Source organism: Ipomoea triloba, chromosome 11 (genome assembly GCF_003576645.1).
Source record: "Ipomoea triloba cultivar NCNSP0323 chromosome 11, ASM357664v1".
Lineage (NCBI taxonomy): Eukaryota > Viridiplantae > Streptophyta > Magnoliopsida > Solanales > Convolvulaceae > Ipomoea > Ipomoea triloba.
Genome location: NC_044926.1, coordinates 8,797,226 through 8,812,972, shown reverse-complemented (window position 1 = coordinate 8,812,972; position 15,747 = coordinate 8,797,226). Strand labels below are relative to the sequence as shown.

At 35.5% G+C, this 15,747-nt stretch overlaps 1 protein-coding gene across 1 annotated transcript; it reads left to right on the top strand.

The window, feature by feature from the left end:
* The first annotated feature begins 1,594 nt into the window (after positions 1 to 1,594).
* LOC115996233 (probable serine/threonine protein kinase IREH1) lies at positions 1,595 to 15,293 on the top strand. Its single transcript, XM_031235387.1, has 18 exons — positions 1,595 to 2,444; positions 6,247 to 6,317; positions 6,410 to 6,592; positions 6,680 to 8,056; positions 8,665 to 8,837; positions 9,005 to 9,251; positions 10,052 to 10,144; positions 10,230 to 10,370; positions 10,504 to 10,596; positions 12,452 to 12,656; positions 12,942 to 13,027; positions 13,257 to 13,345; positions 13,888 to 13,939; positions 14,048 to 14,104; positions 14,240 to 14,410; positions 14,509 to 14,586; positions 14,730 to 14,910; positions 15,015 to 15,293. The coding sequence occupies exons 1-17, from the start codon at positions 1,772 to 1,774 to the stop codon at positions 14,811 to 14,813; spliced, it is 3,873 nt and encodes a 1,290-aa protein (XP_031091247.1). The 5' UTR covers positions 1,595 to 1,771; the 3' UTR covers positions 14,814 to 14,910; positions 15,015 to 15,293.
* The last annotated feature ends 454 nt before the right edge of the window (positions 15,294 to 15,747 follow it).

Here is a 15,747-nt window from a genome sequence, read left to right as displayed (position 1 = left end):
ATCAACACTTGCCAAAACCAAACTAAACGATTTATGCTAATGAAAATGAAAAGCTCGTGAAAGTAACAAGAGGAAAAATGCTCGTGAAAGTAACGAGAGGAAAACATAATAATAGAGAAAATAAAAAGTGGGTAAAGTCAAAGTAGGGTTGGGACTTGGGAGTTCAAGACTACCAACACAAACCCCATTACCTACCTACTATTATTTTATTCAAAGGGCAAGAAAACGAAAGAAGAAGATCTGTGGCGGTGGTCGGAGGCGGACGGAGCTGCGACGATGGTCAGAACGGAAGAAGAGCCAGAGCAAACGTAGAATGTGACCAAAACCGCCGGCTCAAAGCTCCATTAGAGCTCCGCCCGGAGGCCGGCGGTGGAAGTCGAAGTTTAGCAGCAGAGAAAGGCGTTTAGTTTTAGAGAGAAAAGGGAGGCATCAAATCCTTTTTATATCTTTTGGTGCTTTTGTTCTTTTACTCACAAAGTCAACGAAAAGTTATAGAAATTCTTCAAAAGCTAACATCAACAATTATTTGAAAGGCATTTTTATTGATTCATATCATAGATGATCTCCTATAAGCATAACTTGATAGAATCAAATGAATTTCATTTGTTATTGGCACAATATGAAGAGGGAAAACAATGTTCTATTTCCTTTATGGTTTAAAATTTAGATAAAGACCTGACTAGAGGAACCAAAAGTTTGTTGGATAGGTGAACACATTTCGCTGACTTCCCATCATTACTAATTTAATCATTACTAATTTAATAGTCAGAAGAAAAAACAAAAGAGTATTAAAAGTGATATAATTGAACTTATAAACAAAAAATGTAGTTGACAAAATTTTATATAGCCAAAAGTGAAAATATTTATTATAAAAAAACAATAACATGTTAAGAGATGAAATTTATAGAATAGTTTTAAAAAGAAAAATTTAATCCCATTAAAAACTTGTGACTTATTGGCAGGAGGCATTTACTTCTCAAAAGAGATGAAATGAATGCCCATGATGTACCGAGTATACATGTAAGGTGGGAATCTGTGCACTAATGAAGTGACTTGTGATTTACATCATCCAATCCCTATGGCTATTGTATAGGAACTCTGCGGACTTAGGATTGATGTAGCATGATACCTAATGTATCAAAAAAGAATGGAAAAAAGGTTCACATTAACCACTGAATTATACCAAAAATACAATTGGGTCATCAAATTAAACAATACATTCAAATCTTTCAATTGTATGAAATTATGAAATTCGATCAAATTTGACATGTTTCTCATGCAATTGGGTCATCCAACTAAAAAAATTATTCCATATTATTTTTAATAATTTTAAATAGTCAATATCGCCTCAAACCCACCCCTCCCATGTGGAGGTGGGATTGTGTGACACTAGACCACAAAGTTTTGGTACTTTTATGTATACTTAGATTAGATGGCTGATTTTTAATTTTTCTCCAAAAAAATAAAAATGAAAAGAAGATAGCATAGCACTCCTCCTTATCCTTTCTTCTTCCTTTCCGCCCCCTGTACTTTTGCGTAATTGTAGAAAGCCCACAAAATTCCAAAAATTTACAGACATAAAGTTGCATTTTCACAACTGTCGCTCTTTTCCCGATCTCTGGGTTTCAGACCCACATCTCCCTCTTTCTCTGCTTTCATCAACAGTCAACACGGAACGAGAGTCTGCACTAGTCCACCATGCATACAGCTTTGAAGAAGAATCCAAGACGCCATAGCATAAAACCCTAGGGGAACCCGCATTAAACGGAAAATGGTGTTCAAAGGCCGATTTTTCTCTTCTAAGAAATCCGATGTTTCCAGCCCAGATGGATCCTCTAACAGTCCGCGATCGATCGGGTCCAATTCCCCGATCCGATCTGATAAGAAAATGGGCAAGTCCTCCAGTTCCACTTCCAAGGACAATTCCCCTGCAACTCCGACTTCAATTTCTAGCCTAGCTGCTAGCTTCAAGGATAAGAAGAAGGATAGTAAGGGGAAAGAGAGTATAGTTCCCAATTCCAATTCTCCCGGGAAGTCCGGATTGGGAGGCGGAGAATCTTTGAGCTCTTCTAAGCTTAAGAGCTTGGATGGTAAGGAAACGGGCCCGCCGACTGCGGTGTCGGTGTCGCCGATTCTGGCATCGTCGTTAGGTTTGAACAAGATTAAGACGCGATCCGGGCCGTTGCCGCAGGAGAGCTTCTTCAGCTACGGGAGTAGAGATAAGGGAAGCTCTTTGGGTGCTAGTAACCTGTCTAAGCCACAGTCGAGCTCCGCAACAAAGAGTGCAGTGGGAAAGGAGGACAAAAGAGCAGTGGAGAGTTCTGGTTGGGTAGATAATGGGAGCAGTTCAGATCATATGTCAACGGAGAATGCTGCACGGTCCAGGAACCAAAGCCCTCGTGTCCCGTCTAGGCTGCAAAATGGTGAATCTTCTTCTGAAGCAGGTATTCTCTGATGTTGCCATTGGTAATAGTTACAATTTCTCGAGCATTCAGTTTTGTCAATGCTGTAGGGAAATGAATAATATGCAGTAATATGTAATTGATGCAATTAATTCTTTAAACTTACAACTGGTCCAATTGTGATATAAGTATATAACACACCGTGATTGCACATTAGCACCTTAGCACCGAGGCTGTCTGATCCTTAACATTTGTTCCTGCAAGTATTTCAAATTTTTAGCATTTGTTGCCATAAGTATTTAAAGTTTATTCCGGTACACCATATGTATAGCTGGTAGAAATAATGTATTGATCCAAGTAGATGCCTGTCTGACACTCTGACCGAGATTCGCTTTTGGTCCTGTGGAAAGATAATATTTCATTAATGATCAAGATAGATTAGTACTCAAAGTTATCTGTTAGTCTGTTACACCAAGAGAAAATTTCAGAGTGAAGTGCTAGACTGCTAGTGACAAACTGCTCTTTGAATCAGTTTGGTGTTAGTAAATTAATGCCGTTGAAGGCTTCCTTAATCTGATCCTGTATAATTGTGGGTATAGGTTCCAATTCTTGAGATGTACTGCGTACAGCGGGGACCTTGCCACTAATATTACTAGGGGTGTGTTTGGTTCACACATGGGAATGGGAATGGGAATGGGAATGGGAAATGGGAATGGAATACTTGGTAATGGTAATGGGTTTTGGTGAAAATATTTTGCATGTTTAGTAGTAGGGTGGAATTGGAATGATTACCAATATTGATGTTTGCTTGTGTATGACCTATAATGGTAATAAATGTTTTAAAAATACAAAAATAAAAAATCAAGGCAATTGATCCTAATATAATGACATCCAAAGCATCAATATGAACAAAAAAAATCAAAACAAAAATCTAAAAGTACTAAACCAAACTTAAAATTTAGATTACCAGTAAAATGGAATGATACCCTTTTTTAATTAGGGAATGGAATTTTTAATTGAAGGGGTAATCAAAATCCATAGTTATGTTTTAAAAAGTTGTCAACCAAACACTAATTATGATTTTGATTCCCATTCCTAATGTGTAAACCCATGAACCAAACGCACCATAGATAGCCCTAGATCACAATCTGTATTAAAATACATAATTTTTGTCTTAAATAATTCTTTTTTGGCTTAAATGTATTTACACCCTTGTACCTTCAATAAAAAATTCTTAAAACCAATGAACTTAAACAATGGAGAAAAGTTATTCTGTTAATACTTAATATTAGGATTAACATCATAACTCCTATTCCCCCTTCTAAAATTTTCCCAACAACAACAACAACAATAATAATAACCTTTTTCCTACCAAAAATATCCTTAAAAAATTATTTGATAAGAAAGATTTGTTAAGTCCCTAAGCATTATAGTTGGAAAAATGTTTTTTTTTTATGTATTTTTTTTTTTAAAATGTGGTCAACATTAAAAGAATGCCTTTTCTTTGTTATTTTGGGAAGTTAGGGACCTTCCCCCACCCAAACACACACACACACTTTTTTTTTTTTTTTTTTTTTTTTTAAATAATAATAATAAAGAAGTTCAGTGGTTTACACAGTATCTGCCTTTAAGCTTACTTTTTCTGATAAGTTGTCTTAGATATAATTATTATAAGTGGTATTTTTAAATGTGGGCTGGATGTTGAACTGGAGAGCTTAGTGGTTTCAGGTTCCAGTGGTCCAACTGGTTCAATTGCCAGGTTCATCGGTTATGGATTTATATTGTAAAATTTGATTTAAAACTTCCTAAAAATATATATTCCATACTTTGTATACCAAAGAACTCAACCCAACAAAACAGATGAATCAAGTCAATGTATTGTAATTTGTTTGACTTCAAAACAATGGACAAATGAGGATCCTCACACAAATTGTATGATAAAAATCTATACAACATTATGTGAGTCTTCATTTTGTACCTCACATGAAAAAGTATCCGAGAAGAACCCTCGTTCTAAAAACCAACTTCCTTTCAAGACTCATTATTGGGCATTCCAGAATAAGGGAAGGGTACTTTGGCATGGATAAATAGGATTAATCTTGTGAAACTGCTACTCTCCTAGCAATAGGAATTAGGAAGACGTGAAAAAGTGAGGGGAAGATGAATGAATATGAATTAGGGCTGTGGTGTTCCTTGGCACACCAAACAAGGAAAAAATTAAAGAAAAAAAAAACAATATAAGGAAAGCTGGAAACCACTGGCCATGGTTGTCAAGTTCTGTCTATTCTCCAGTGTTTGCCCAGTTTTGGCTCTGGTCTGTTCTGGGCTTAAAAATACGAAAGTGAAGAAAACAATGTTACTACTTCCTTGTACAACATTTGTTGATTAAGTGCCATTTTGATGACACGATGGACAAGTTTTTATGGGACATGATTCCTTAGATTAGATTGTAGCATGGTAGCTTTCTTTATCTGTTAGATTGTAACATGATTATTATCTGTTAAATATCAAATATAAACTTTACTAAAAATGTATTATTTTCCTTGTGGATTCTAGCAAAGTTATTTTAGGCAAAAAATTATTATTATACTATTAAAAACCTACCCTTTCATAGATTCTGCCAAAATGTGGAAAATCATGTTTGGGCAGTGTGCCTAAAAAACCACATTTAACCTCCAAATTTTATTTTGGAGCTCTCAAATGTGGCTTACCGCCTAAACAGACAAGTATTGAAATCGATGTAACATCCTTGTTCTTATTTAGTTCTGTCCCGGTAAGTAGTTGATACTCCGGTCCTGGAGACATTATATCATTATGTATACTAATTTTACATGAAGTAGAATGCATTATCTAATACTTACATATGCCAATGTAGCGCTAGAGACATTTTCCTGGGAATTGTAAGCTTGGCCCTATTGGTTTGATTGGGTGGTAGATTTAATTTTATCTCCTAACTTAAGTAGTAATATGTCTCTTTATGATACTAAGTCAGCATGGTCTAGGTTTGTAGAAACATCGCTTATTGAATAGCTCTTTATATTTACTATTTACTTTTAAGAACTACATACTTTTAATTTTAAAAAAACTTAAAAAATAACAATGAAGGGCCAGTTGCCCTCCTGGCCATTGTGTTATGAGGTGCCTATATGGTATGTTCTTAATAGGAGCATATAAAACCTAGAGCATTTTACTTGTCTGAAAGTTGTCAAAATTTCAAATTTGCCACATGTGCATGCCATACTTTTGCTTCTTCTTAGGAGAAGAACAGAAGATATCTGAATATTCTCCACTAGGACAAAATAATGCAATAAGAGCTTGAACTAAAGTTAACTCATTTGTATCTAGTTGGGTGGACTTGGGAGCAGATTTATTAAGGCCTTTTTGTTTATACCTAATTGTGACTTTGTGCATATGGATTATCAATAATTTTGTTTTCCTTTATAGTTTCTCTTTTTAGGAGAGGCTTTTCGTAGATTGCTGCTAACTCTTCTTGGGTATTAAATGTCTGCAAATATTTAAATTGTTTTTAGATTTCTCCCAAGTCTAATTAACTATTATACCTATCAGGGATTCAATGGCGTAGCATGTGTATGATATAAAGTGAAGTTTATTTTTGACATCTGAACTGCCACTTTCCAATTATATCTTTTGGGTGATTATACAGTTATAGTTATTGGTGAAATTCTGCTGCTGTTTTGACAGATTTGTTTGTTTGTTTGTTTTGTTTTGTTTTTGTTTTTGTTTTTTTTTTTTTGGTTTTTTTTTTCCCTTTCCTTTTCTAATTTTTTTTAGAGAATTGAATGATAGATGTTGAGACTTTTATTTGTTTTCAATGCTCTAACAGGTCGGTTCAATCCATCTCGGGGTCATTCAGGTGGTTTGAGGAGTATGGATGCTTATACTTCAGACTTGAAGGTAAAGGCATCCAATTCATAAAATACTAGATGCATTTTTTTACTCGTGACATTTTGAGAGTAATATTCACTCTCTTACATTTGATCTTATAGACACCTTATGAATGTGATAACCCAAAGGAGTCTGAATCTCCACGCTTTCAAGCTATACTTCGTGTGACCAGTGCACCTAGGAAAAGGTTCCCTGCTGATATCAAAAGTTTTTCCCATGAATTAAATTCTAAAGGTGTACGTCCTTTCCCATTTTGGAAGCGTCGAGGTTTAAATAACTTGGAGGTAAGTATTTTCTTTTATGATCATTAATATTGGAGGATGTTTAGCATCCTAGTTTCAATCATTCATCAACTTTTTGAATTTCAACAGGAGGTTATAACTATGATAAGGACGAAGTTTGCTAAAGCAAAGGAGGAAGTTGATTCTGATCTTCATATCTTTGCAGCAGATCTGGTTGGGGTTTTAGAAAAGAATGCGGAAACTCATCCTGAATGGCAGGAAACAATTGAGGACTTGCTGATTTTGGCCCGAAGCTGTGCAATGACATCACCTGGAGAATTTTGGCTTCAGTGTGAAGGAATTGTTCAGGAGTTAGATGATAGGCGTCAGGAGCTTCCCACGGGTATGCTGAAGCAGCTGCATACTCGAATGCTTTTTATACTCACAAGGTGTACGCGATTGCTTCAGTTTCACAAGGAAAGTTTTGCTGAGGATGAACCTATGTTGCAGCTTCGCCAGTCAGTTCAACCTGCTGATAAACATATTTCTGGAGGCGTGGGGATGGATCAGACAATATCCAGTACTGTGAAGGTTCCAAAGACACCTGCTACAAGAAAATCTTATAGCCAGGAGCAGCACGGTTTGGAATGGAAGAGAGACCAAGCAGTACAGCCAGAGGGTTTTCAGTTATTGCCAGCTGAAACCGCCAAGAATCTGGATTCTCCTGGTGGTAGGGATCGGATAGCTTCTTGGAAGAAATTACCTTCTCCTGCTGGGAAAAGTCCAAAAGAAGTTACTCCCCTGAAGGAGCAAGAGGATAATCTAGAGGCTTCGAAGTTGCCAATCAACAAGAGAGGAACTCCAGATTTAGATCTTGCCAATGCTAAGCATCAAGAACCCCCTTCTAGCAGAGATTCTCATGGACACTCTTCAGGATCTTCCAAGCACCAGCACAAAATTTCTTGGGGTTACTGGGGAGACCAACCGGGTCTTTCTGATGAGAGCTCAATAATTTGTCGCATTTGTGAGGAGGAGGTTCCCACTTTGCATGTGGAAGAGCACTCTAGAATTTGTACCATTGCTGATCGTTGTGATCAAAAGGGTCTCAGTGTCAATGAGCGTTTAATTAGGATTGCTGATACACTTGAGAAGCTAATGGAGTCATTTTCACAGAAGGATTTCCAACCCACTGCTGGAAGTCCAGATGGTGCAAAAGTGTCGAACTCTAGCGTAACTGAAGAATCTGATGTATTATCTCCAAAACTCAGTGATTGGTCTCGCAGAGGCTCAGAGGACATGCTTGACTGTTTTCCTGAAGCAGATAATTCTGCTTTTGTGGATGAGCTTAAGGCTTTACCTTCTATGTCATGCAAAACTCGTTTTGGCCCCAAGTCGGATCAAGGAATGACAACATCTTCTGCAGGTAGCATGACTCCTAGGTCACCTTTGCTTACACCACGAACCAGTCCAATAGACTTATTATTACTGGGAAAAGGTGGTTACCCGGAACATGAAGATCTCCCTCAGGTAGGTGGGACACTAGTGCTTCTTTTTTTCCTTTTCTTATATGTTGATGTAGTAAAGAGCTTGTGTTTCCATTAGTGACACCCCTAGTGCTTCTTTTTCTCCTTTTCTTATATGTTGATGTAGTAAAGAGCTTGTGTTTCCATTAGTGGCACCAGAGGTGAAAGAAACTCCAAAATATTTTAATTCTTGATAATTAATGGTGATATTATCCCCTTGTCTGTCCTTTTGTCTTAATCTCACAGATGACTTGGTTTAAATTTCTAAAAACACAGTTTGCCTTGATGTGTATAGGCTTGTAACATTTAGCATCCCACTCTGCCGTGTTTCTTGTGCTAAGTAATTTTGTGCTCAGCTACTTGTATATGTTCTGATTTTGTCACTTTGAATTCTAATAGTATTTGAATTGCTTGATGTTTTGTTTGAAGTTTGAACTTCTTATTTATAAGTATGTGGAGTCACATAGGTATCTTGTTTCTAGTGGGTTGAGCAATATTTGATATCCTTGATGTGCTTCTCTGATCATTTCTTCTTTTTTCTTGGGTGGAAATTTTTTATGCATTTGTTTTATAGAAAATTTCATTGTACTAAAAATATTTTGTACATTGTAGATGAATGAACTTGTTGACATTGCTAGATGCGTAGCAAATACGCCTGTGGAAGATGATCGCTCAATGCCTTACTTAATCACTTGCCTTGAAGATTTGAAAGTTGTCACTGACCGGAGAAAGCTGGATGCACTTACAGTGGAGACATTTGGAACACGTATAGAAAAGTTGATTCGGTAAGTTAACTTTCATTCTTTTTTGCTATCATCCATCATGCCCTTTATGTGGTTTGAGCAACATAATACCAAGATAATAAATAAGAAAGTATTTTTCAACTTATTTGTGTCATCCTGAGTTGTCCAGATATATCTTTTTTCAAGTTTGGTTCTTTTTTTTTATCTAGGGAAAAATGTTTGCAACTATGTGAGCTAGTTGACGATGAGAAAGTTGATATAACAAGTACCGTCATTGATGAAGATGCTCCTTTTGAAGATGATGTTGTACGAAGCTTGAGAACCAGTCCTATTCATTCCAGCAGAGACCGCACGTCTATAGATGACTTTGAGATTATAAAGCCAATTAGTCGTGGGGCATTTGGCCGGGTTTTCTTGGCAAAAAAGAGAACCACTGGGGATCTGTTTGCCATTAAGGTACCTAAAAGAATGCATTGAAATTGCTTATTCTGATGATCCTTTTTCCTGACAACATGCGTTTTTGGCTTTCCTTTGGCTATGAGTTGAGGCTACGATTTTGTTTGCCTTTACCTTGCAGCAAGTTTGTCTATTGATGTGTATATATGAATTTCCTTGTTGCCTTCCTTTTTCCTTGCCAATAACTAAGGCCTTATGGGGTCTTTCCATGTTTTTGTTGTTTGTGCTTTAGTAGTATGTACTTTCTCGGTCTCATTTTGCGTATCTAGTTTGATTAATGAGTCTTAACTAAAGTTATTTACAATCCAATTTTTTTGGTAATATTTAATTTAATATTATTGTATAAAATTTATATATTTAGAAACTACATTAATAATATTATTAAACACAAAAGGCCGAATTTAATAATTATAAGAAAATGTTAAAAAAAGAGTGAAGAAAGAAGTGTTAGTTTGATCAATGAAAGAGTAATTATTTTGTTATGGGACTTTATTTTCCTGATGATATGTATACACATCCATCCATAAAATAAAATGAAAATGCCTGATTCTAAAAAATAAGATGTAATAAAAAAAATATTGAGCTCCAGCTGGCATGAAATGAGCTAATTCCTTTGATTATTGATCATGTGAAAGATTGTGGTTTCAGAATCTAAGATGTGAGCAGAAATCATCATTTCTTCTATTCTTGCTGTTCTTTATTGTTTTGGCTGTTGAGTTCTGTCTATCCTTGGTTTTTCATCTTGTATATCTGTCCATCCACCATTATTTTGTAGTTATACTTACAAGATCATTGTATAGGTTCTTAAGAAGGCAGATATGATACGCAAGAATGCTGTTGAAAGTATTTTAGCAGAACGTGACATTTTAATATCAGTTCGCAATCCATTTGTGGTGAGTACATCAAGCTGCATCGTTTTACTTTTACTTTGGTAAATTGTAATGATTATTGACTTCAGCCATATTTCTTGTGTTCTAGGTTCGCTTCTTCTATTCATTTACTTGCCGTGAAAATTTGTATCTTGTGATGGAGTACTTGAATGGTGGGGATCTGTATTCACTATTGAGAAACCTGGGATGCTTGGATGAAGATGTAGCTCGTGTGTATATAGCTGAAGTTGTAAGTAGAGTACCATAGTAGTGTATCTCTGTTTCATCCTCTCACAGGCAATCAAACTCACACTACCTTTCATTTTAGCTACAGCATCTTTAACAATACAATGATCTAGAAATTGAGATTATGATGCTTCCAGGTACTTGCTCTGGAATATTTGCACTCTTTGCGTGTTGTTCATCGTGACTTGAAGCCGGATAATTTGTTGATTGCACATGATGGCCACATCAAGGTAGCATTTAAATCTTTAGTGCATGCATCTTGTAATAACATATTTTTTCACAATTACAATTCATTATTCTTTTCATAGGATGGTCCTAAAAATGTCTACATTTTCCTATTCTCCTTTGAACTAATTCCATTTTTAGCCTGTCACCATGGTGGTTTTTCACTCTTATTTCCAATTTGGACAAGATTAGTTTTCAAACTATTAAACATTGGACTAAAATGATCATCCATTAGGGTTTTGGTAATGCAAGGACCACTTTTGGCTAATTTTCAATTGTTGGGAAACCAATTATACAGTTGTAGTCTCCTCAATCACAGGAAATTGGACAACATAGGAGTAGAGGACTATTTCTTAATCTATTTTCCATAATTAAGACCAATCAGGTCCAATTAATGGTTGGGGACTGAATAGGAGTGTAATCGAGCCAAGCCGAGCCTAAATAGTCAAAGCTCGAAACTTTGCTTGATTCGAAAAGTTGAGCCTCGAGCTTGACTGAGCTCTAATTTTTTGAGCTCGAGCTCAAGCTCGACTCGAACATTTAATAAAGATTTCCATTCTTTATGCAAAAATTATAATAAGTATTTTATAACAATATCATAATAAAACTCAATATTATATTTCGATTATAGCATTTTATAAGAGTTTTTTTTCCACTTTTGGTCTCACGACTATGGGACCATTTTCACATTTGGTCCTCTACTATTAATTTTTCCACATTTGGTCCTATGACTTTTAAATCCTTGCCATGGGACCATAGTCATGGCTTCCTGGAGGTAATCCTATTACCTAGGGTAATCCAAGATTCCATGAACCAAATGCCCCCTTAGGGTTTCGATTTTAGAGTTTATGACTGAGTTTTTGGTTTTATTTGGTTTAGTGGTTCACTTTTTACTACTTAGGGTCTAGCATTTATGGTTTGAATTTAATATTTAGCTTTTTTATTGATTTTATAAAATTTACCAGGTTTGCGTATTTAATTGTTAAAGATTGCATATTTAAGTATTCAAGTTTGCATAGTGAAGTTAATGATAATTACCAAAATGCCACTGCATCTTTTTTTTAAAAAAATCTGATCAGATCCATCGAATTTTTAGAGATGTAAGGTTGATATTTTTTCTTAGTTTTCTCTTGGGGGTGTGTTCTCATGGGATCCAAAGCCTATATATATATATATATATATATATATATATATATATATAAAGCTTGATTAGGCTTGTGAGCTGCATGAGCCTTGTATTAAGAGGCTTGAATTCGGTTCTATTAATTACTTGAATTGCTCGAGCTTGGCTTGATAGTACCAAATTGAATTTGAACATTCATCGAATCAAGTCTAAATAGCTTCACTCATTTATGCCCAGGACTAGAAGTGTGATACAGCTGTACTTTGTGAATTAATAGTGGAATTATTTCTTTTATTTTCCCATTTAGTGTGTGCTGTATGACACTGCTCTAAAGACTGAAATTTTGCATGCAAATGGGAATGTGCCTTTTCTCTCTTTACAGGATGGATTTAGGATTTAGTTTCTTCTTGTGACAAAATCCGTAAGATCTATATTGTCCTATCCTATTTAGTGTGTTAATGTATGAATTATGATGAACTCACAAAACATGTTAAATTCTGTATGGAATTGCTATGTATAAACTTTTCATAATAATTTATGTTTAGGTGTGTCTTTGATCAATTTTAACATTTCACTTGTTATCTCCATCATGCATTTCATGTATTGATTTATACTTGAACCAAATAAAACACATTTCTTTTTGTTTTAAGTCAGTGACATTTTTTTTTATCTAGTACTATTTATCCTTACTATTCTTACTCTGACTAATTAGCTTAACTGGTTTGAATATTCTACAGTTGACAGATTTTGGGCTTTCAAAAGTTGGTCTGATCAATAGTACTGATGATCTATCTGGTCCAGCAGTCAGTGGGACATCTATGATGGATGAAGATGAATCTCAGCTATCTGAATCCGAACATCAGCAAGAAAGGCGTAACAACCGTTCTGCTGTAGGCACTCCAGACTATCTGGCCCCAGAGATCCTTCTAGGAACTGGACATGGTCTGTATTTCATTTTCTCCTTATCTGCTCCCCAGAAAGGAATTTGAATTTAACTATATTGTCTTATTGATTGTTGTCTTTTTGCTATATATATATAATCCATTGCTACTGTATATGGTGGTGGGTAAATGGGCAGTATTTCTTATGAGTTCAATGACCATTACAGTATTTATGAATAAAATGTAAAAGTATGGTAGCTTGAGTAACAAGAACACTTCATTAAAGCATAGAAGTTTTGTATTCCATCACCTGTTTGTATTTCACCATCCCATACTACTATTTCAGGTTTCACGGCTGATTGGTGGTCTGTGGGTGTTATTCTTTTTGAGTTGATTGTGGGCATTCCACCTTTCAATGCAGAGCATCCTCAGGTAAATGTTTCTTTTTATTCTGTCATGTTATTTGCTTATCTTCCTTGTATCACTGTCATGTGGAAAAAATGATATAGATTGATTATTGGTTTTCCTAGTGCTGATTAGACAACTGCATGTATTTCTAAATATTTCTCTTTATTATACTAAGTTCCATTTTATGTGAAATTATTTCCTTTTGTGCTCCATTAAGCACTCTCTGAACATTTTGTGTGTCATTTTTTTATAGAAAATATTCGATAATATTCTCAATCGTATGATACCTTGGCCTCTGGTTCCTGACGAAATGAGCCCTGAAGCACAGGACTTGATTGATCGGTAACAGCTTTGTTCTTTTTTATTTTCATCACATCTATATCAGTATATGATTTATATATATTAACAAAAGAGTGGAAACATTTTTCCTAAATTTGCAAAAGGAAATACTTGCAGGGTATTAATTATAATTTCCTTTTTAGGTAAAAGGTATAGTGAAGCTAATTCCCTCATTTGAGATCTTCTATGTACAAACAATATGCCTTGTGAGCTTAGAAATGCTGTTAATTCAATCAAGTTTTTGGGAACTAAAAATGTAGGGTGATAATGTTTAGAAACAATTTATCTAGTAACTATATTCTGCATAATCACGATTGAAACATATACATGATTTTAGATAGTTGCTTTTTAGTAGCTTTTGTTCTATTATCTGGTCACAAGTGCTCTTGTTCTGCTGCTACCTTGTTTCAATATCTTCTTAATACGGATATAGGTGTATATTTTAGGAGTGTTTCTTCATTACTTTACTAGGGGAAAACTTCAAGTGTTTAGGCTCCAGATTGATGTTGTAGTTATGTTTCCCTTCTGCCATTATTTTCATGCAGCTTACTGACAGAAGATCCTCATCAAAGGCTTGGAGCGAAAGGAGCAACTGAGGTGATAATTTCTTTATTCAATTGCATTGCTGTTGAGTTGATTTTTATTCTCTTCATACATTTTTCATGGGATTAAATTGGAGTATTAATCTTTTTACCCCTGATGTAGGTGAAGCAACATCCTTTTTTCAGGAATATTAACTGGGACACACTGGCAAGACAGAAGGTATGACTTCCATTTGCTTTGAACTCTATGAGCAATTTCCCTTCATATGTGTTGAATCTTTTCTTTTCTTTCTTTTTTGGGTACTTTTTCCACAAATTCATGATCGTTAATAGTTAACATTATTGTTATGTTCAGGCTGCATTTGTGCCTACATCAGAGAGTGCCTTGGATACAAGTTACTTCACCAGTCGCTTCTCCTGGAATACTTCAGATGAACGTGTATTAGCAACCAGTGATTTTGAGTATTCAAGTGATAATGGTAGCATAAGCGGTAGCAGTAGTTGCCTAAGTCGTCATGATGAACTGGTAGGTTGATCTTGTAATGTTGCTAAACTCTGGATCAGTTAAAAGCTTGTTTGATCGTTTGTAAACAATGTGTTTCTTTTTGTCGGAATGACAAACAGGGTGATGAATGCGGGGGCCTTGCAGAGTTTGAGTCAGGCTCTCCTGTCAATTATTCTTTCAGTAATTTCTCATTCAAGGTAATTCCTTGCTCAACGTAAAAATCGTCATAATCTGATTTTGGTACATCTACCTACTTGTGGAATTATGTGATTTAATTTTGGTATCACTTACTCTTGCCTCTGCTTAAATAAGTTGTGATATTATTGTGTTTGTCCACCAGAATCTCTCTCAGCTTGCATCAATCAATTACGATTTGCTTACTAAAGGGTTGAAGGAAGATCAGCCGACAAACCCTAATCCATGACTATGGACAATCAAGAATCTGAATTTTGAGTTTTGGGGCCAACAGCTTGAAGCAAGAAGGGGAGCCAATCCCCTCCCTCTCTGTAAACCTTGTAAATGTACGAGTTTTGTTTACAGAATGATGCATTTTTTTTTTTTGTTTTTTTTTTTTTGTAAATCCCTTGAAACGATTGAAATGATGTGTTTTGTGTTACCCTTGCAGATATAGTTCAGTGCGCAATACTGGGATGTGTTTTGTTGCAGAGTTGAGCTCCATGGTGTGAGGGTTGGGAACATTGTTGGTTGATGAGTTGTTTTGTTTGAGTTGAGTTGAGGTTTTGTGTAATTTTTATCTCATGGTATGGTCCTTGAGGGAAGAGGAGGGGGGAGGTGGAGGGCATATTGTCTTTTTTTCTCTTTGGCCTTTGATTTTCAATGCAATGTGAACACATCCCCTCTTGTCTTTAAGGTATTGGATGGATATTCTTCTTCTTTCTTCAAATCTTGCTTCACCCCATACATTTCTCACCTCACCTCCCAAAAGTTATTTAAAATTAACAAATAAAAAGCAAAGATTTAAAAAACATTCAAAATTTATTATTTCCTTTGAGTTAAATAGTTATTCCTAATGGAGATCATGGCACAGCATGCACCTAAGCAGTATAAGTCCAAGCAGCAGGAGTTTGAGCAGTACAACTTTTCAAGACCAAGCATCATGATTTTTTTAGATAAGCAGTAGGGCTTATGACAATTGACAAAGACTATAAATACCATGTCTTTTCGACCAACATTCTCTGTTAGATCTTTACTACTATTGGAGAGTTGATAAGCTATCTAAATTAGATTAGATACATGTCTTTCTAAGAAAGTGCCTTGAAAGTCTCATAAAGTTTGGATTCCAGGAACAAGTTGCAAAGTAACTATTGGATGCCATTTATAATTATCAAAATTTTAAG

Excerpts from the sequence above, each read along its gene's own strand:
- LOC115996233 (XM_031235387.1), top strand. The coding sequence starts at position 1,772 with ATGGTGTTCAAAGGCCGATTTTTCTCTTCTAAGAAATCCGATGTTTCC. Across the intron at positions 13,346-13,887 it reads GCACAGGACTTGATTGATCG|CTTACTGACAGAAGATCCTC; the intron begins GTAACAGCTTTG and ends ATTTTCATGCAG. Across the intron at positions 14,411-14,508 it reads TAAGTCGTCATGATGAACTG|GGTGATGAATGCGGGGGCCT; the intron begins GTAGGTTGATCT and ends AATGACAAACAG.